This window comes from Colobus angolensis, unplaced genomic scaffold (assembly GCF_000951035.1).
Source record: "Colobus angolensis palliatus isolate OR3802 unplaced genomic scaffold, Cang.pa_1.0 Scaffold92, whole genome shotgun sequence".
NCBI lineage: Eukaryota > Metazoa > Chordata > Mammalia > Primates > Cercopithecidae > Colobus > Colobus angolensis.
This window is the reverse complement of record NW_012123154.1, coordinates 10,169,056-10,185,550: the sequence shown is the minus strand read 5'-3', so window position 1 is coordinate 10,185,550 and position 16,495 is coordinate 10,169,056. Positions and strand designations below refer to the sequence as shown.

At 39.7% G+C, this 16,495-nt stretch overlaps 1 protein-coding gene across 1 annotated transcript in view; it reads right to left on the bottom strand.

Moving 5' to 3' along the window:
* Positions 1–16,495, bottom strand: part of NSMAF (neutral sphingomyelinase (N-SMase) activation associated factor) — a 76,654-nt gene that overhangs the window by 56,795 nt on the left and 3,364 nt on the right. Inside the window, 3 exon segments of the mRNA XM_011931969.1 lie at positions 3,463–3,552; positions 11,371–11,443; positions 13,615–13,712. Coding sequence (XP_011787359.1) covers positions 3,463–3,552; positions 11,371–11,443; positions 13,615–13,712 — 261 coding nt within the window.

The window sequence follows — 16,495 nt, the reverse complement described above, 5'->3', positions numbered from 1 at the left end:
CTGTTACTTGTGGCCATGTGGATGGACTTGGAGGACATTATGCTAAGCAAAATAAGCCAGCCACAGAAGGACAAATACTACATGATTTCATGTAGAATCTACAAGAGTTGAATTCAAAGAAGAGACTAGAATGGAACTTACGAAAATTCCTTAGGTGGGAAAGCTCAGAGCTTTGTTCAGACAAGAATAAGTTTAACTTTACGAAATTAAAGGGGGTACGGGTGGAAGAAAAGGGGAGATGCTGGGCAAAGTGTACAAATTGTCCATTATCCAGGATAAGTTCTGCAGATTTAATGTAGAGCTATTGACTACAGTCCATACAGGTATCGTACACTTGAAATTGGCTCAGAAAGTAGATCTTATATGTTCTTACTCCCACACACACAAAAGAAGGTACCTGTGAGGTGATGGATATGATAATTAGCTTGACTGTGGTCATCATTGCACAATGTGTATATATATCAAAACATCACATTGTATACCCTAAATATATACAATTTTTATTCATCAATTATATCTCAATAAAGCTGGAAAAAAGGAGAAAAGTGCATGAAAAAGGCTTTATTTCTTGAATATTATGTATATGTCTCTTTTATACTGGAAAATCTGAGTCTTGGCTATACTTATTCAATTGTTTTATCCAATTATATAATACATGTACATGTGTGTATAAAATAGTCACAAAATAATAATACTAACAGTATACTATTAACAACAATATTGTTACTTGGAAGTTTACAATTACTTTGCATTCTTTTTCAACTTCTTTGCAATTCTGTTTCATCTTACCAGAGATACACAAATTATTATTGTAAAGTTGATTAAAATAATTTTCTGTGGCTAACTCCAAATTTATAATTAAATTCATTTGTTTTGTGTCTTTTATTTTTTAATATTAGTTGTAATAAATAGAAACAGAGTTTCTCTATGTTGACCAGGCTAGTCTCAAAATCCTGGCCTCAAGAGATTCTACTGCCTTGGCTTACCAAAGTGCTGGGATTACGAGTGTGAACCACCACGCCTGAACTGTTTCATTTTGTCTTTGATTTTTAGGGTTTAGTGTTTTTTTAGTTTTATTTATTGATTGTTTGATTTTTGAGACAGAGTCTTGCTCTGTCACCCAGGCTAGAGTGCAGTGGTGCAATCTCGGCTCACTGAAACCTCTGCCTCCCAAGTTCAAGCAATTCTCCTGCCTCAGCCTCTCAAGTAGCTGGGATTACAAGGATGCGCCACCACACCCAGCTAATTTTTGTATTTTTAGTAGAGACGAGGTTTCACCACATTGGCCAGGCTGATCTCAAACTCCTGGCCTCAAGTGATCCGCCAGCCTTGGCCTCCCAAAGTACTGGGATTACAGGCATGAGCCATCACACCTGGCCTTACTGTTTCTTTTTAAATTTAATTCTATATTTAAAATCTACAAAAGATGGCCTCTCAGCCTTTTAGCTAGGATAAAGTGTAGTAAAAATCTATAAAATATTTATATGGTTCCAAAACGAAAGTTATAAAATAAGGTATATTTGGAGAAGTCCTCGTTCCATCTCTATATTGTTCTCCTGATCCTTCCCCTCTTCTGTGTAGATAACCATCTCCACTACCTTTTAGTTTTTGCCTCCGATTTTTAAAAACATAATGATAAAGCTGCCCCCTTCTTACAAAAGTAGCTTATGACACACAGTATTCTGCCCCTTGCTTTTTACACTTAATACATGTACAGATCACTTCACAGCATTACAAACAACTTCATTCCTTGTTGAACCTGCATAGTACTCCATCATGTGGCCATTCCTTATCAGTCAGTTCAGTCAGTCTCCTGTAGGACTGTTCCTAGTCTTTTGCTAGTACAAGTAGTGCTATAGTAAACAACCTTATGCATATGTCCATTAATATATTTGCCAGTGTCTCTTTGAAATTGTATCCTAGAAGCAGCAGTGCTAGATCAGTAGGTTCATGCACATGTCATCTTACCAGATATTACCAAATACATCTACATGGGGCTGTACCATTTTGCCCTAATAGTTACTTTAAAATTATAAAAACAGGTTTCAGTTTGCTACCTGTAGTTGTATTTTAATAATAAACAAGTACATTTAATTTTAAGCAAGGCATTATGATGATATACGATAGAAGAATGTTGGAAGGAAAAAAGATACGGAATGAGGGAAAAGAATATGAGCAAAATTCCAGAGATAAGAAAGCAAGGTGCTGTGTTCAGGGATGAATAGTTATCTAATTTGATTGAACGCCAAGGAAATATGTATGTCATAAGCTACCAAACAAAAAAACCACGTAATTTTTACTTTAGCTTGTATTTAAACAAATACCACGTTTTTTATACTTTAAGGATAAAACCTGAAGAATAATAAAAAGAAATGGATTTATCTACTGTCAAAGAATTTTCTAAGTTATGGCTTATAGTAGTTAAGTAACCTCCCAAAAGGAAATCATTAGCAGATACATTTTTGCTGACAATTTTCATCTTAGTTAATTATAAGTTGCCATTATAAGCAAACAAAAAGCTTCATTACACGCTTTTGTACATAGCTTTCAAAAGGTAAAGTCAAAGATCTGTTTTTATAGTTATGAGTAATAGTTATTAAGATATTGAGAAATCAGATCTTGTTTCTAATTCAAATCGCATTATTCAATTTGAAAGTGCTGATTTTATACCACTCTTGTGGTTTATAATCATTACTTTATAACATTGTCACCCAAACAACTGAGAGCAAAAGATACTGCATAACTATAAGAGGGATGCAAGAAAAGAAAGATGGGATAGATTGGTGTCCGATCAAGCTTAAGATATCCACAACCGGCCGGGCGCGGTGGCTCAAGCCTGTAATCCCAGCACTTTGGGAGGCCGAGGCGGGCGGATCACGAGGTCAGGAGATCGAGACCATCCTGGCTAACACGGTGAAACCCCGTCTCTACTAAAAAATACAAAAAACTAGCCGGGCGAGGTGGCGGGCGCCTGTAGTCCCAGCTACTCGGGAGGCTGAGGCAGGAGAATGGCGTAAACCCGGGAGGCGGAGCTTGCAGTGAGCTGAGATCCGGCCACTGCACTCCAGCCCAGGCGACAGAGCAAGACTCCGTCTCAAAAAAAAAAAAAAAAAAAAAAAAAAAAAAAAAAGATATCCACAACCCCAGAATTAGAACAAATGCTTTTCAGCTTTGAAAAATATTTCAAGTTACAACTTTTAAATACACTCTTCTCATTACTTCCCTAATAAGAGAAAAGATGAAAAAAACTTCATGGGAGATAAAATAATAAACATAGCAAAAACTCTCCAAAAGACTCCCCTGGGTTACAACCTCCAATAAAAATCTAAATAAAATGTACTTTAATTTTTTTAAAGCCTAATTTTTTTCTTTAGTTAACACTTATATGATCACACATTTAACTTTAAAAGTATCAATATCAGAAAGGTTTGTCTGTCCATGGAGATATCGAAGCTTCCTTACCTTTCATGGTGACTGCCCTTGTGCAAAATGTGATTGGCTCTATGCTGTTCAAAGTAGTACTCCTCCAAGTTAAGCAGCAGCAAGGAAAATCTGGATTCGGGGGGAAAAAACATCTTTCAGTTTATTTTTTAGTAAGTATAAGACGGCAATATATTTAAAACGCCTGATCCCAAAAAGTTTTTCCATTCATGAATTTAACAAATACTTATGAAACATGTGTATCATGCCAGGCAATCCTCTCTACCCAGTGGCAAGAAATACATAGATGGGCCTGCCTTGTGTCCAAATAACTACTATGGCAAAAAATAAAATCGCTCACCAGGTGGACATACTACTCTTTTACAGAAACCCTGAATTTTGTGAAGTTAAACGCATCCTTACCTGAATAAAGCTCAGAGCTTTCCCACTTAGGAAATTTTGGTCATTTGTTTCCCCTGACTGAACAATGCTAGGCTTCCCCACCTCTTCCCTGTCAATACCCCCCGCCACCCCCAACATCTGTCTCATGGTTATCTAAGTTACTCCAACAAGACCACATGCCTCTAGGAGAGAGATCTTTTTTTTTTTTTGAGATGGATTTTCACTCTTGTTGCCCAGCCCAGAGTGCAATGGCGCAATCTCGGCTCACCATAACCTCCGCCTCCTGGGTTCAAGTAATTCTCCTGCCTCAGCCTCCCAAGTAGCTGGGATTACAGGCATGCGCCACCACACCTGGCTAATTTTGTATTTTTAGTAGAGACGGGGTTTCTCCATGTTGGTCAGGCTAGTCTCCAACTCCCAACCTCAGGTGATCCGCCCACCTCAGCCTCCCGAGGTGGTGCTGGGATTACAAGCATGAGCCACTGCACCTGGCCGACAGATCTTTAGATATTCCCCTGGGATAACCAGCCCATGCTATCTATATAACGGGTGTTTAATAAGTAAAATGAGTAAACCAAACTGAATGGGATTGAAATATAGTTCTTTCTAAAGTTGTAAGTGATTTAAACTTTTAAAAACAAGAGAAGATATTAAGAAAAATTATTAATTTCGTTGTATGGCTACAGCAACAAATACATGACAAATAAGTGAAAACAGGCATATTTTTGTTTTGTTTTGTGATAAGGATCAGGAAACATCAATGGTATCTAGAGTTACAGGCAAAAGCTTTCATGAAAGCTTGAGATGTGGGACTTGAGATGGACCTTAAGTTCCAGTGTGTTAGAGGAAGAAATTTACATTAAACATGGCAGATTACACATATATGTTTATTTCCCTGCCTCTTGAAACACCACTACAATGTGAATAAAACTATTTTTAAATGGTAAAACCCACAGGCTAAAGCAAATTGGAGAGATATTAAAGCAGAGAAGAGACATGAACAAATCTGTGAGAAATGAAAAGCAGACGGCGGGGAATAAGCAGTGCTCAGAAATCAGAACTTCAGATGCCTCAGAGAAGGCACCACTCAGGAGAAAACCAGTTCAAGTTACTGGACTTCCAAAAAGTTCAGAAACTGCAGTATCAGGTGCTGGAGAGGATGTGCAGAAATAGCAAGGTTTTTACACTATTGGTGGGAGTGTAAATTAGTTCAGCCATTGTAGAAGACAGTGTGGCGATTCCTCAAGGATATAGAACTAGAAATACCATTTGTCCCAGCAATCCCATTACTGGGTATATACCCAAAGGATTATAAATCATTCTACTATAAAGACACATGTACATGTATGTTTAATGTGGCACTGTTCACAATAGCAAAGACTTAGAACCAACTCAAATGCCCATCAATGACAGACTGGATAAAGAAAATGTGGCACATATAGACCATAGAATACTATGCAGCCGTAAAAAAGGATGAATTCATGTCCTTTGCAGGGACATGGATGAAGCTGGAAACCATCATTCTCAGCAAACTAACACAAGAACAGAAAACCAAACACTGCATATTCTCACTCATAGGTGGGAATTGAACAATGAGAACACATGGACACAGGGCAGGGAATATCACACACGGGGGCCTCTTGTGGGGTGGGGGGCTAGGGGAGGGATAGCATTATGAGAAATACCTAATATAGATGATCGGTTGATGGGTGCAGCAAACCACCATGGCACGGGTACACCTATGTAACAACCCTGCACGTTCTGCACATGTACCCCAGAACTTAAAGTATAATTAAAAAAAAAAAAAAAAATTGCAGTATCAGGTACCAGGAGGACAGGGTTTGTAAAGCATGAGGGGTGATTAAAAGTAAATGAGGGCAGTGGCCCCCAATTCTTTTCCTGATGGGTTACCCCTACTGCACTCTGGCATGTGGTTTTTCTATTAAAAAAAAAAAAAAAAAAGTGGAACAAGAGGCTCCACACTAGGTATCAGGGGCCGTGGAGAGCAGGACTGTAGTGTGAAAAGAGGATGATTATGCAAAACATGAAATAGATGAACACTAGTTTGCTGAGAATTATGGTTTCCAGCTTCATCTATGTATCACTCCAGGCAGGAGTCCGGTACATTAGTTTTGGAAAAAACGAAATAACCTCGGAGAAAAAGCCAGGTCTCTACAACATTATCCCACAGTGAAACTCAACTGAAATGGCCCATTCCCAGTGACACAGAATTACAGGCTTCACATTTAAATATGAATGAACAGCCTATGATCACAGCCTCTAGGATGAAAGAACAAAGCCAAGGCAAGCAGGAAGAATGCAACTTGAAGGACTAAACACAATGCAGAGAACAGAAGAAAAGGTCAAAAGGCTATAATTAATGTCCCTACAAAGAAGAAGTTATATTCATGACACCAGAAGAGATGCTCATTAAAAAAAAAAAATAGGCCGGGCGCAGTGGCTCACACCTGTAATCCCAATACTTTGGGAGGCCGAGGCAGGCAGTTTGCCTGAGGTCAGGAGTTCGAGGCCAGCCTGGCCAACATGGTGAAACCCCGCCTCTACTAAAAGTACAAAAATTAGCCAGGTGTGGTGGCGGGCACCTATAATCCCAGCTACTCAGGAGGCTGAGGCAAGAGAATTGCTTCAACTTGGGAAGCAGAGGTTGCAGTGAGCCGAGATCATACCACTGCACTCCAGCCTGGGCGACAAGAGCAAGACTCCGTCTCAAAATAGTAGTAATCATTATCATCATTATCATCATCACCTGAACCAAAAGAAAAGTAACTCAAAAAATTAAAAATGACAGCAGAAACCAGTTATACCACCCTAATCGGTAACTTTTATTGACCTGTTCTTCATATTTAAATCCACGAACAAGAATCAATTACAGGCTAAACTGCCAGAGTGCAAAACAAAATGCACACTATCAATACTTAATCTGAATTTCAATATAATCACAAGACAGAATTGGAGCTACGCATCCTTCCTTCTCTTTCCTAATCTCCTCACTCCTTCTCTTATAGAGAGGGAAGAATAGAGTAAGTATTCTTCAACAAGACAAGGGCATAATTTCATTTCTATGAAGCACAATAGCCTTCAGAGACAACTCTTCCATACAATTATTAAAATATAATCTTATCAACTATTTTAGAACTAAAGTCATCATTTTGGTAAGTGAATTAATTATAGCCTCCTTAATTTATCAATATGCATATTTTGCAAGAAATGTAAAACACATAGTTAAGGGATATAACCAAATCATATTGTTCGAAGTTAAAGGATTAAGAAACTTTTCTAAGTCTATATTTTCTTTTTACTAAAGTGTTGTTATACCCGCTTTAAAATTTTTCTATGTAAAAATTGTTACAATTAAGTTTCATGATTTTTAGAACAATGATTTTCAAACTACATTTTATGTATTAAAAGAGTCCCTGCTTTAAAAAAAAAATTAAAATCACCATTTTGTAACTGGAGGGTCTCATCCATTGGTATTGTATCTGACTGTAAATTATTTCTTTAGAAGACTCTTAGCCCTGCCCCTGCATATTCCTAGTTTAATCCTCCTTTGCAGAGGTTTTGTTTCATTCTCTATAGAGAAGTATCCTCATTGAGCAACTCAACATTCCTAAAAAGATGTTTTCCTATTCTCACGTCACCTAAATTTTAAAGCCCACTGTACAACACTTAACCAGAACTTAAAATAGCTAGAGTAATCTTGCATTCCACTCAACAATTACTCAGCACTTGGCTGATGAACAATATTTACAGTGGATCCAGAAGGTTTTGCTAGTCAATGCTTTCTCCAACATGCTTCACTGTGATAAGAAGTGTAACCCAAGCACCTTGGGAGGCAGTGCTGTGACGCCATGACACCTTTGTGATGTGTGCAGAGGCAAAGGAAAGCACAGGAGTGCTGTATATTTGCCACCTCTACTCTCAATACCCCAACACCAGCCTTGAATGAAGCTAGACTATAGTGCCCCTACTAGAAAGTTGATTTAATTAAATAGAGCATTTTTAAGAAGCTTCTGAAAATGATTTCTGAAATAAGGAAGAAATTAAGAAAACTGTTATAGAGAAGGCAAAATCACAGTCCTACTACTCACCACTGGAAACATTCCCCCAGTAATACATTGGATGGTGATATAGTTCTGTCCCCTCCATATTTCATGTTGAAATGTGATTCCCAATGTTGGAGGTGGAGGCCTGGCAAGAGGTGATTGGATCATGGGGGTAGATCCCTCATGAATGACTCAGCACCATCCCCTTCGTGATAAATGAGTTCACAATCTGTTCACTCAAGCTCTGGTTATTTAAAAGGGTCTGGGACCTTCCCTTTCTCTTTCCTGCTCTGTCTCTTGCCATGGGATACACCTGCTCCCACTTCACTTTCTGCCATGAGTCAAAGCTCCCTGAGGCTTACCAGAAACCAAGCAGATGCTGGTGCCTTGCTTCCTGTACAACCTGCAGGACCATGAGCCAATTAAGCCTCTTTCCATTGTAAATTACCCAGCCTCAGGTATTTCTTTATAGCAAAACAAAAACAGACTAAGACATAAAATTGGCACCATGGAATAGGGCATTTTATTATGAATATACGTAAAGACGTGGAAGCAGCTTTGGAACGGTAACAGGCAGAGGTTGGAAGAGTTTGGGGGACTCAGAAGAGGACAGGAAGACAAGGGAAAGTTTGGAACTTCTCAGCGAATGGTTCAATGGTTGTGACCAAAATGCAGATAGGAATATGGACAGTGAAGGCCAGGCTGACATGGTGTCAGATGGAAGTGAGGAAATTAATGGGAACTGAAGCAAAGGTCGCCCTTGTTACAAACTAGCGAAGAACTTGGCTGCATCTGTGTCTATGTTCCTAGGGATCTGTGGAAGGTTGAACGTAAGAGTAAGGACTTACGGCCGGGCGCGGTGGCTCAAGCCTGTAATCCCAGCACTTTGGGAGGCCGAGACGGGCGGATCCCGAGGTCAGGAGATCGAGACCATCCTGGCTAACACAGTGAAACCCCATCTCTACTAAAAAATACAAAAAACTAGCCGGACGAGGTGGCAGGCGCCTGTAGTCCCAGCTACTCGGGAGGCTGAGGCAGGAGAATGGCGTGAACCCGGGAGGCGGAGCTTGCAGTGAGCTGAGATCTGGCCACTGCACTCCAGCCTGGGCGACAGAGCGAGACTCCGTCTCACTTACATTTAAAAGGAAAGCAGAACATAAAAGTTTGGGAAATTTGCAGCCTGGCCATGTGGCAGAGAAAGAAAAAGCATTTTCAGGAGAGGAATTCAAGCGGGCGGAGTAAGCTATGAAGTAATTGCTTGCTAGAGAGATGAGCATGACTAAAAGATTGCCAAGGGCTAATATCCAAAACAATGGGGAAAAGGCCTCAAAGGTATTTCAGAAGTTTTCAGGATGTCCGTCCCATCACAGAGGGCCTAGGAGAGAAAAGAAGGACTTAGGGGGCCAAGCCCAGGTTCCTACTGCCCAACACAGCCTAGGGACACTGCTCCCTGCAGACCCACTGCTCCCTGCAGACCCGCTGCTCCACTTCCAGCCATGGCTCAAAGGGCCACAAGTACAACTCACGATGCTGCTCTAAAAGGTTGCAAAACATTAGCCTGGGCAGCTTCCATGTGGTGTTAGGTCTGCAGGTGCACAGAATGCAAGCATGAAGGAGTCTTGGCAGCTTCCCCCTAGATTTCGGAGGATGTGTGAAAAGGCCTGGGATCCCGGGCAGAAGCCTGCTGCAAGGATGGAGCCCATACAGAGAACCTCTACGACGCAGTGTGAAAGGGAGAAGCGGGCTGGAGCCCCCACACAGAGTCCCCACCAAGTGGAGCTGTGGGAAGGGGGCCACCGCCCTCTAGACTCAACAATGGTAGAGCCATCAGCAACTTGCAGCCTCAGCATGGAAAAGCTGCTGGCACTCAACTCCAACCTGTGAGAGCAGCCATGTGGGCTGCACCCTTCAAAGCCACAGAGGCAGAGCTGCCTAAGGCCTTAGGAGCCCACTTCTTACACCACTGTGCCCTGGGTATGGGACAAGGAGTCATACGAGATTATTTTGGAACTTTAAGATTTAAAAACTGCCCTACTGGGTTTCAGACTTCAATGGGGTCTGCTGCCCCTTTCTTTTGGCAGATTTCTCCCTTTTGAATGTGAATGTTTACTCAATGCCTGTACCACCACTGTATCTTGAAAGTAGATAAATTGTTTTGATTTTACAGGCTCATAGGTGGAAAGAGATGGGTTTAAGATGAGACTTGGGACTTTGGACTTGATGTTGAAATAAGTGAAGACTTTGGGGGACTATTGGGAAGAAATGATTGTATTTTCCAATGTAAGAACATGAGATTTAGGGGGTCAGGGGCAGAATGATATAGTTTGGATGTTTGTCCCCTCCAAATCTCATGTTAAAATGGAATTACCAATATTGAAAGGAGGATCCAGTGGGAGGTGACTGGATCATGGGGGCAGATCCCTCATGAATGCCTCAGCACCATCCCCTTGGAAATAAGTGAGTTCATGCTCAGTTAGTTCACATGAGATCTGGTTGTTTAAAAGAGTCTGGGACCTCCTCCTCCTCTCTCTTGCTCCCTCTCTTGCCATCTGATGTACCCACTCCCACTTCATCTTCAACCATGTGTAAAAAGCTCCCTGAGGCTTCACCAGAAGCTAAGCACATGCCAGTGCCATTCTTCCTTCCTGTACAGCCTGCAGAACTGTGAGCCAATTAAACTCTCTTGAATTACCAAGTCTCAGATATTTCTTTTTAGCAAAATAAAAATAGACCAACACAAACAACAATCTCTGAAGAGAGTCATTCAAACATTATTATTCCACCTAAACTTCCTCTTTCTCAATTGTGCTATGAAGTCTTCACCAAAGCAAAACTTCTCCTCTGCCAAAGTTCAGATGAATTAAATCTACTGCCTTTTCTTGACTTTCCTGCATTTTACCTGACTTCAAACATAGTCAGAACTCTGTCAAAAGAGACGAGATTAGCAGCATGACATTCATGCTGGGGACTGGTGACAACAACTTCCTCTTCTAGTGGTTTATAAATAATCTGTCTGATCTAGAATTTGCATTAAACCTATTTATGCACATATGTTCTTTCAGCACCTTTCAAAGTTCCTAGATCAATGAAATAATTCTGTGGTTCTACACTCAAACTCTCCCAGGATTTTACGCCAGGAGACATAAGCATGTGGGTACCTTTTGCATCTTCACCCATTTTGCAAAAGTTCATCCTATCTCTTTCAGTCTGAAGGTTAGTATTATTAATAGAATACAGAGTAAGAGCTTTCTCTGTCATAAATTAATGTTACACTTGGTACCAGGCTAGGCCTAGGCAGCAGCCCAGTACTTCCTAGTTCCAAAGGCAACTTTAGAAGTTTTCTTGTTTTTATTTTTTTAATCTGTACCATTTTTCAAAGTTTCCACTCATTTGGGGCTTTAATCCTTTTGAAATTAACTATGTATAACCTTGTTTTATATTAAAACTAATAATTACAAACTCAGAGAAATACTACCTGTACAACCATTCTTTATTTGCTAGCCTGATTTTCTTTTTCTTTTTTAGCTTCCTTCCAAAATGTAAGCTTGCCTGATTTTCTGTAACTCCTCACAAAAGATCATTTGGATTAGATGTTCTTAATTATATTTTTGACAGTTTCACAGACTTCCTGGGTCAATATGCTTTCCAAACTGTGCAGTAACAGCACCTATCTTTTTTGTTCCTTGGAACTTGCAATACCTGCTTTCTTAAAAATCTAGGTTCTATGTATGACAGGATCCCTGTCAACTCTCCTGAGCTCCAGCAATAAACAACTTGATATGACTGCTTTTTCTGATGGTTCATTTCATTGCTACTTGGTTAATAATTTGTCTTTAATATTCAGCATTAAGTAAAGTTCTCAAGTTTAGGATAAATTAAAACTTTAACAAAGGAAGTCAATAAACTGTACTTAGATTTCATTAAGCATTTCAGCCAGCATCTCTATTGCCACTTCCTGTTCTCTCATGTACACCAGGTACACAGTCACCACTTCTTCCACCCACTTAATGTGGCCTGTAACAAAAGAACACAATCATGTTATCTTTGTTCCTCTTTCCAATTGTGTTCTCTGGGTTTTTCTCCCGGGGTTTCATGGATTCCCCTTCAGATGTATACCTTCTTAACATTCAAAGGCCACTGCCTCACCTCCTAGCAGGTCTTTCCTTTTCAATAGGTCTGCAGCTTTTCAACACTAGATTCCAATTTTGGGTGTTATCTCACCCAACTCCATTGACACCTAAAACACACATTAATCCTTTTTTGTTAAAAGACCCAGCTCATTTTATTATCCATGTTCTACACATTTGCAGAGAGACATCTGCAGGACTAAATACATTTCTAGTTCCTGTACCAGTTGTTTTCACCTATAAATTACTGGCCCTTCTTCCCTCCCAGAAAGAGTTCTCAAGAATTTAAACAATTTTACTCTTTCATCTGACCTTTTTAGCCCTTCCCCTCAGTAATTAGGTTAAAGCTTTCTATCACTCAGCTACACTCTAGAAAATTACATTCTCCCTGACTATGTGAGATACAGTGACTTCCAGCCAAGATGGTTCAGATATCAAAATCTCTTTTACTGACACCATCCATAAAGTCAGTAATTCTATTTTCAAGTCTGAGCAATTTATAGAAGAAATGGTAAAAATGTCATCTATGCTCTCAAAGTCCTCCAGTTTCCTCATCAAGGGTCATAGTGCAGGGCAGGAGGCTTCCATGAGGCTTTTTATATGTACTATCAAGAAGTTAAAGAAGGAAGTTTAGTTAGAAGGGACAAACAGATAAAAAATCAAGATGAATGCTGAATTACTGTTATCTAGAGCAGCACTTCACAAAGGTTAATGTGCGCACAATCATCTGGGGATCTTGTTAAAATGCACAGTTCGAGGCAGCAGCTCCAGGGTGAGGCCTGAGAATGTGCATTTCTAACAAGCTTCAGGCACACATGCGCTGCTGGCCTGTGGCCCACACTTTGACTAACAAGATTCTGATATCTACATAAAACAGGCTTCATTCATTCCTGACTCAGTCTAAACTTCAAGGATACCATAAAAATAAGCACTGGCCAGTAGCCCACAACCTAGTATTTAAAATAGAAGCAGTATGGTACAGTGGAAAAGAGGTTGGACTTAGATCAGAGAACATTTGTTCTAGCCTTAGCTCAGCCTGGATCCAAATTTTCCAAAACTATTTCAGCTTTAGGAAGTTGAAGCAGGATAGATGAAGAAAAAAAAAAATCTATATCTAGACAGCAAAACACTACAGAAAGGAGATCTTAAAAGCAGCCAGAGAAAAGGCAGATTACCCACAAAGAACAATTAGACTTAACAATATTGGTTTGTTGCAGGCTAGTCTCCCAGAAGAGAAGGTGGCCTCCTGCAAAGTTTCAGGGAAAACTGCTATGACTGTGTTTAAGGTAATCAAACCTCATCAACCACAAGGCTGGAACCCCAGTCCCCTAACCATGCCAGGAAAAAGGCTGGTGTTTCCCCAATCAGGAACAAACCCTGCCACATTATACAGACTTAGCCGAGTCAAGCCAACAAGCGGGTGAGGATATCCTGCAGCCACAAATGCTGAGCTGAGTGACCCAAGGTTCCATCACAGTATGATCCTAGTGTACTCTGGCCCCGGTCACTCCCTGGAGTGTTGGTTTCTCCTCGAGTCTGAAGTTGGCCCAGCCAGGTAGCTGAACTTTGCCCCAGGGGGACAGGGCACAACTATCACTGACCTTTCTCTGTGAGGTACCCCCCAACACCCCAGAGCACTCCAGCAAGTCTGGTGCGTATTCCCTGGCCCTTTGCATTTGTTTGGATAATCTTCAAAATGCTGAGAGAATTAAACATCTAGCAAAACGGATTTTCGACGCAAAAGCAAAATAAGGATATGTTCAGACAGACAAAAACAGAGGTGGTTTATCATCATCCAACCCCGATCAGAGGAAACTTCTAAAGGATATTCTTCAGGAAAGAGAAAATAATTCTGTAACAAGGACACGACACGTAAGAATGAGTACTGAACAAAAACGATGGTAAATATGCATGTAAAACTACAGAAGCATGAACCAGGCAATTAGTAATGCACAATCTGTAGGTTTAAAATAGAGATAAAAAACACCAGACAATAACAGACTGTAATTGAGAATGGGGGCACAGGAGTTAAGTGTTCCAAGGTTGTTACATTGGTGGAGAGGAGAATAAAGATAATGATTAGCTTCAGATCTTAAATTTAATATACTAACATTTTAAGGATAAGCATTAGAAAAACAAATAAAATATGTAACTTCCATACTCTTCGGAGAAAAATGAAAGGGAGCAAGGGGGCCTTATTTAATCCAAAGGAAGAGGGGAAGGAAGGCAAAATAAAAGAACAAAACTAAAAAGCAAAAAGTGAATTCAGACATATTTGTAATAATAAATGTAAACAGACTAAACTAATTAAGATAAAAATTATCAAAATGATTCATTAAAAAAAAGTCCAAGTATAAGCTGTTTATAAGAAACAGGCCTAAAGCCTTAAGACACAGAATAGTGAAAAGTGAAACAATGGAAAATTCCATACAATGCAAATAATCAAAAGAAAACTGATATAGCTATATTAATATCAGACAAAATAGAAAAAAACATTACTAGAAGTAAAGAGGTCATTATAGATTGATAAAAAATTCAACTCACCAAGAAGATAACAATTCTGTTACTGAATACAAGTTAAAAAAATAAGCAAAAAGATAATTTTCAAAATCTATGAGTTAGACATTTTAAGACACAATTCTAAATATCTGATGGTTAAAAGATGAAGTGACAATGGTATTTAGAAAAAAAATAGCACTGAATTCCTTAAATGACCATTCCTATTTTATATCACATTAAAAATTTTTTTAATGAAAATTATACAGCATACTCAAAATCCATTTATGGATACATTCCTGTGACTTCTCAATGGTAGCCACTTAGAGGTTAATTTGAGATAAAAGGGAAGTAAATGGGTAGGCTAGTAATACATTTTGGATAAAGTCAATATAGATTCTAAATTAACCAAGAGATTTGCAATATGTATTTCCTCTCTCGCTGTTTTTCATGTGAGAAAAATAAACCCTATTTGTGTAAGTCATAGTCAGGTAGATTTACTGGGATCTATCGGCATTGCTGACTAATTAAGTCCTGACTTTACCTCCATTTATCTCCATTTTCAACACCTGGTATATTCCACAAACAGATCTGAAAAGACTGGGATGATAAACCTTAGAAATGAAAGATTAAACCGAAGTATCACAATCACTTTGCTCTCTCACCAAGTGCTTTTAATAAAATAAATATAGACGCAATTGATTAAACAAACATATTGAGTAACAGAAAGGCCGGGCGTGGTGGCTCACCTGAGGTTAGGAGTTCGAGACCAACCTGACCAACATAGAGAACCCTCCTCTCTACTAAAAATACAAAATCAGCTGGGTGTGGTGGTGCATGCCTGTAATCCCAGCTACTCTGGAGGCTAAGGCAGGAGAATCGCTTGAACCCGGGAGGCGGAGGTTGCAGTGAGCCAAGATTATGCCATTGCACTCCAGCCTGGGCAACAAGAGCGAAACTCTGTCTCAAAAAAAAAAAAAGAAAGAAAGAAAGTTAATATTAGCATACTCAAGAGTATTATACACTCATGGAATGTCCGAAACAAAGTTGAAACCTCAAAATGCCTGTTTTTTTTTTGCAATAGGGTCTCACTGTGTCACCCAGGCTGGGGTGTAGTGGTATGATCATAGCTCACTGTAACCTTGGACTCCTGGGCTCGAGCAAGCTTCCCACCTTTTAATATATTTCATATTAAAATAGAAATGTCTTCAATAGCAACAGTTGGTATAATATCCTCATCTACTAATCCACTGTATACACCTGCCATCCCTGATAAATCCAAGGAAGATATGTGAATTGCCTTTAAAAAATGTTTCAATTTACCCTCACCAACACCTGCACAGGACATTTTTTTAAAAACAATAACATCAATATGGTTCCTGCCATCTACATTTTTTTTTTTTTGAGATGGCCAGACTGGAGTGCAATGGCGCTGTCTCGACTCACCGCAACCTCCGCCTCCCAGGTTCAAGCAATTCTCCTGCCTCAGTCTCCTGAGTAGCTGGGACTACAGGCGCAAGCCACCACGCCTGGTTAATTTTTATATTTTTATTAGAGATGGGGTTTCACCATATTGGCCAGGCTGGTCTCGAACTCCTGACCTCGTGATCTGCCTGCCTTGGCCTCCGAAAGTGTTGGGATTACAGGCGTGAGCCCTGTGTCCGGCCTGCCACCTAAATCTTAACCAGGATATAAGTATATTTAATTTGAATGGCCAAGTATCTGTTTGTTTTCTAATCCTTAAAATTACCAAAGCATTTATTTATAAACATCACCAATAAATGGCACCACTTTATAGTTATTCAAACCAGAAGCCTGAGAGTAGAATTTCCATGTTTAGCAAATAAAATATCATATGCCCAGTAATATTTGAATTTCAGATAAATAATATACTTTAAAAATGTTTAGTACAGGCCGGGCGCGGTGGCTCAAGCCTGTAATGCCAGCACTTTGGGAGGCCGAGACGGGCGGATCCCGAGGTCAGGA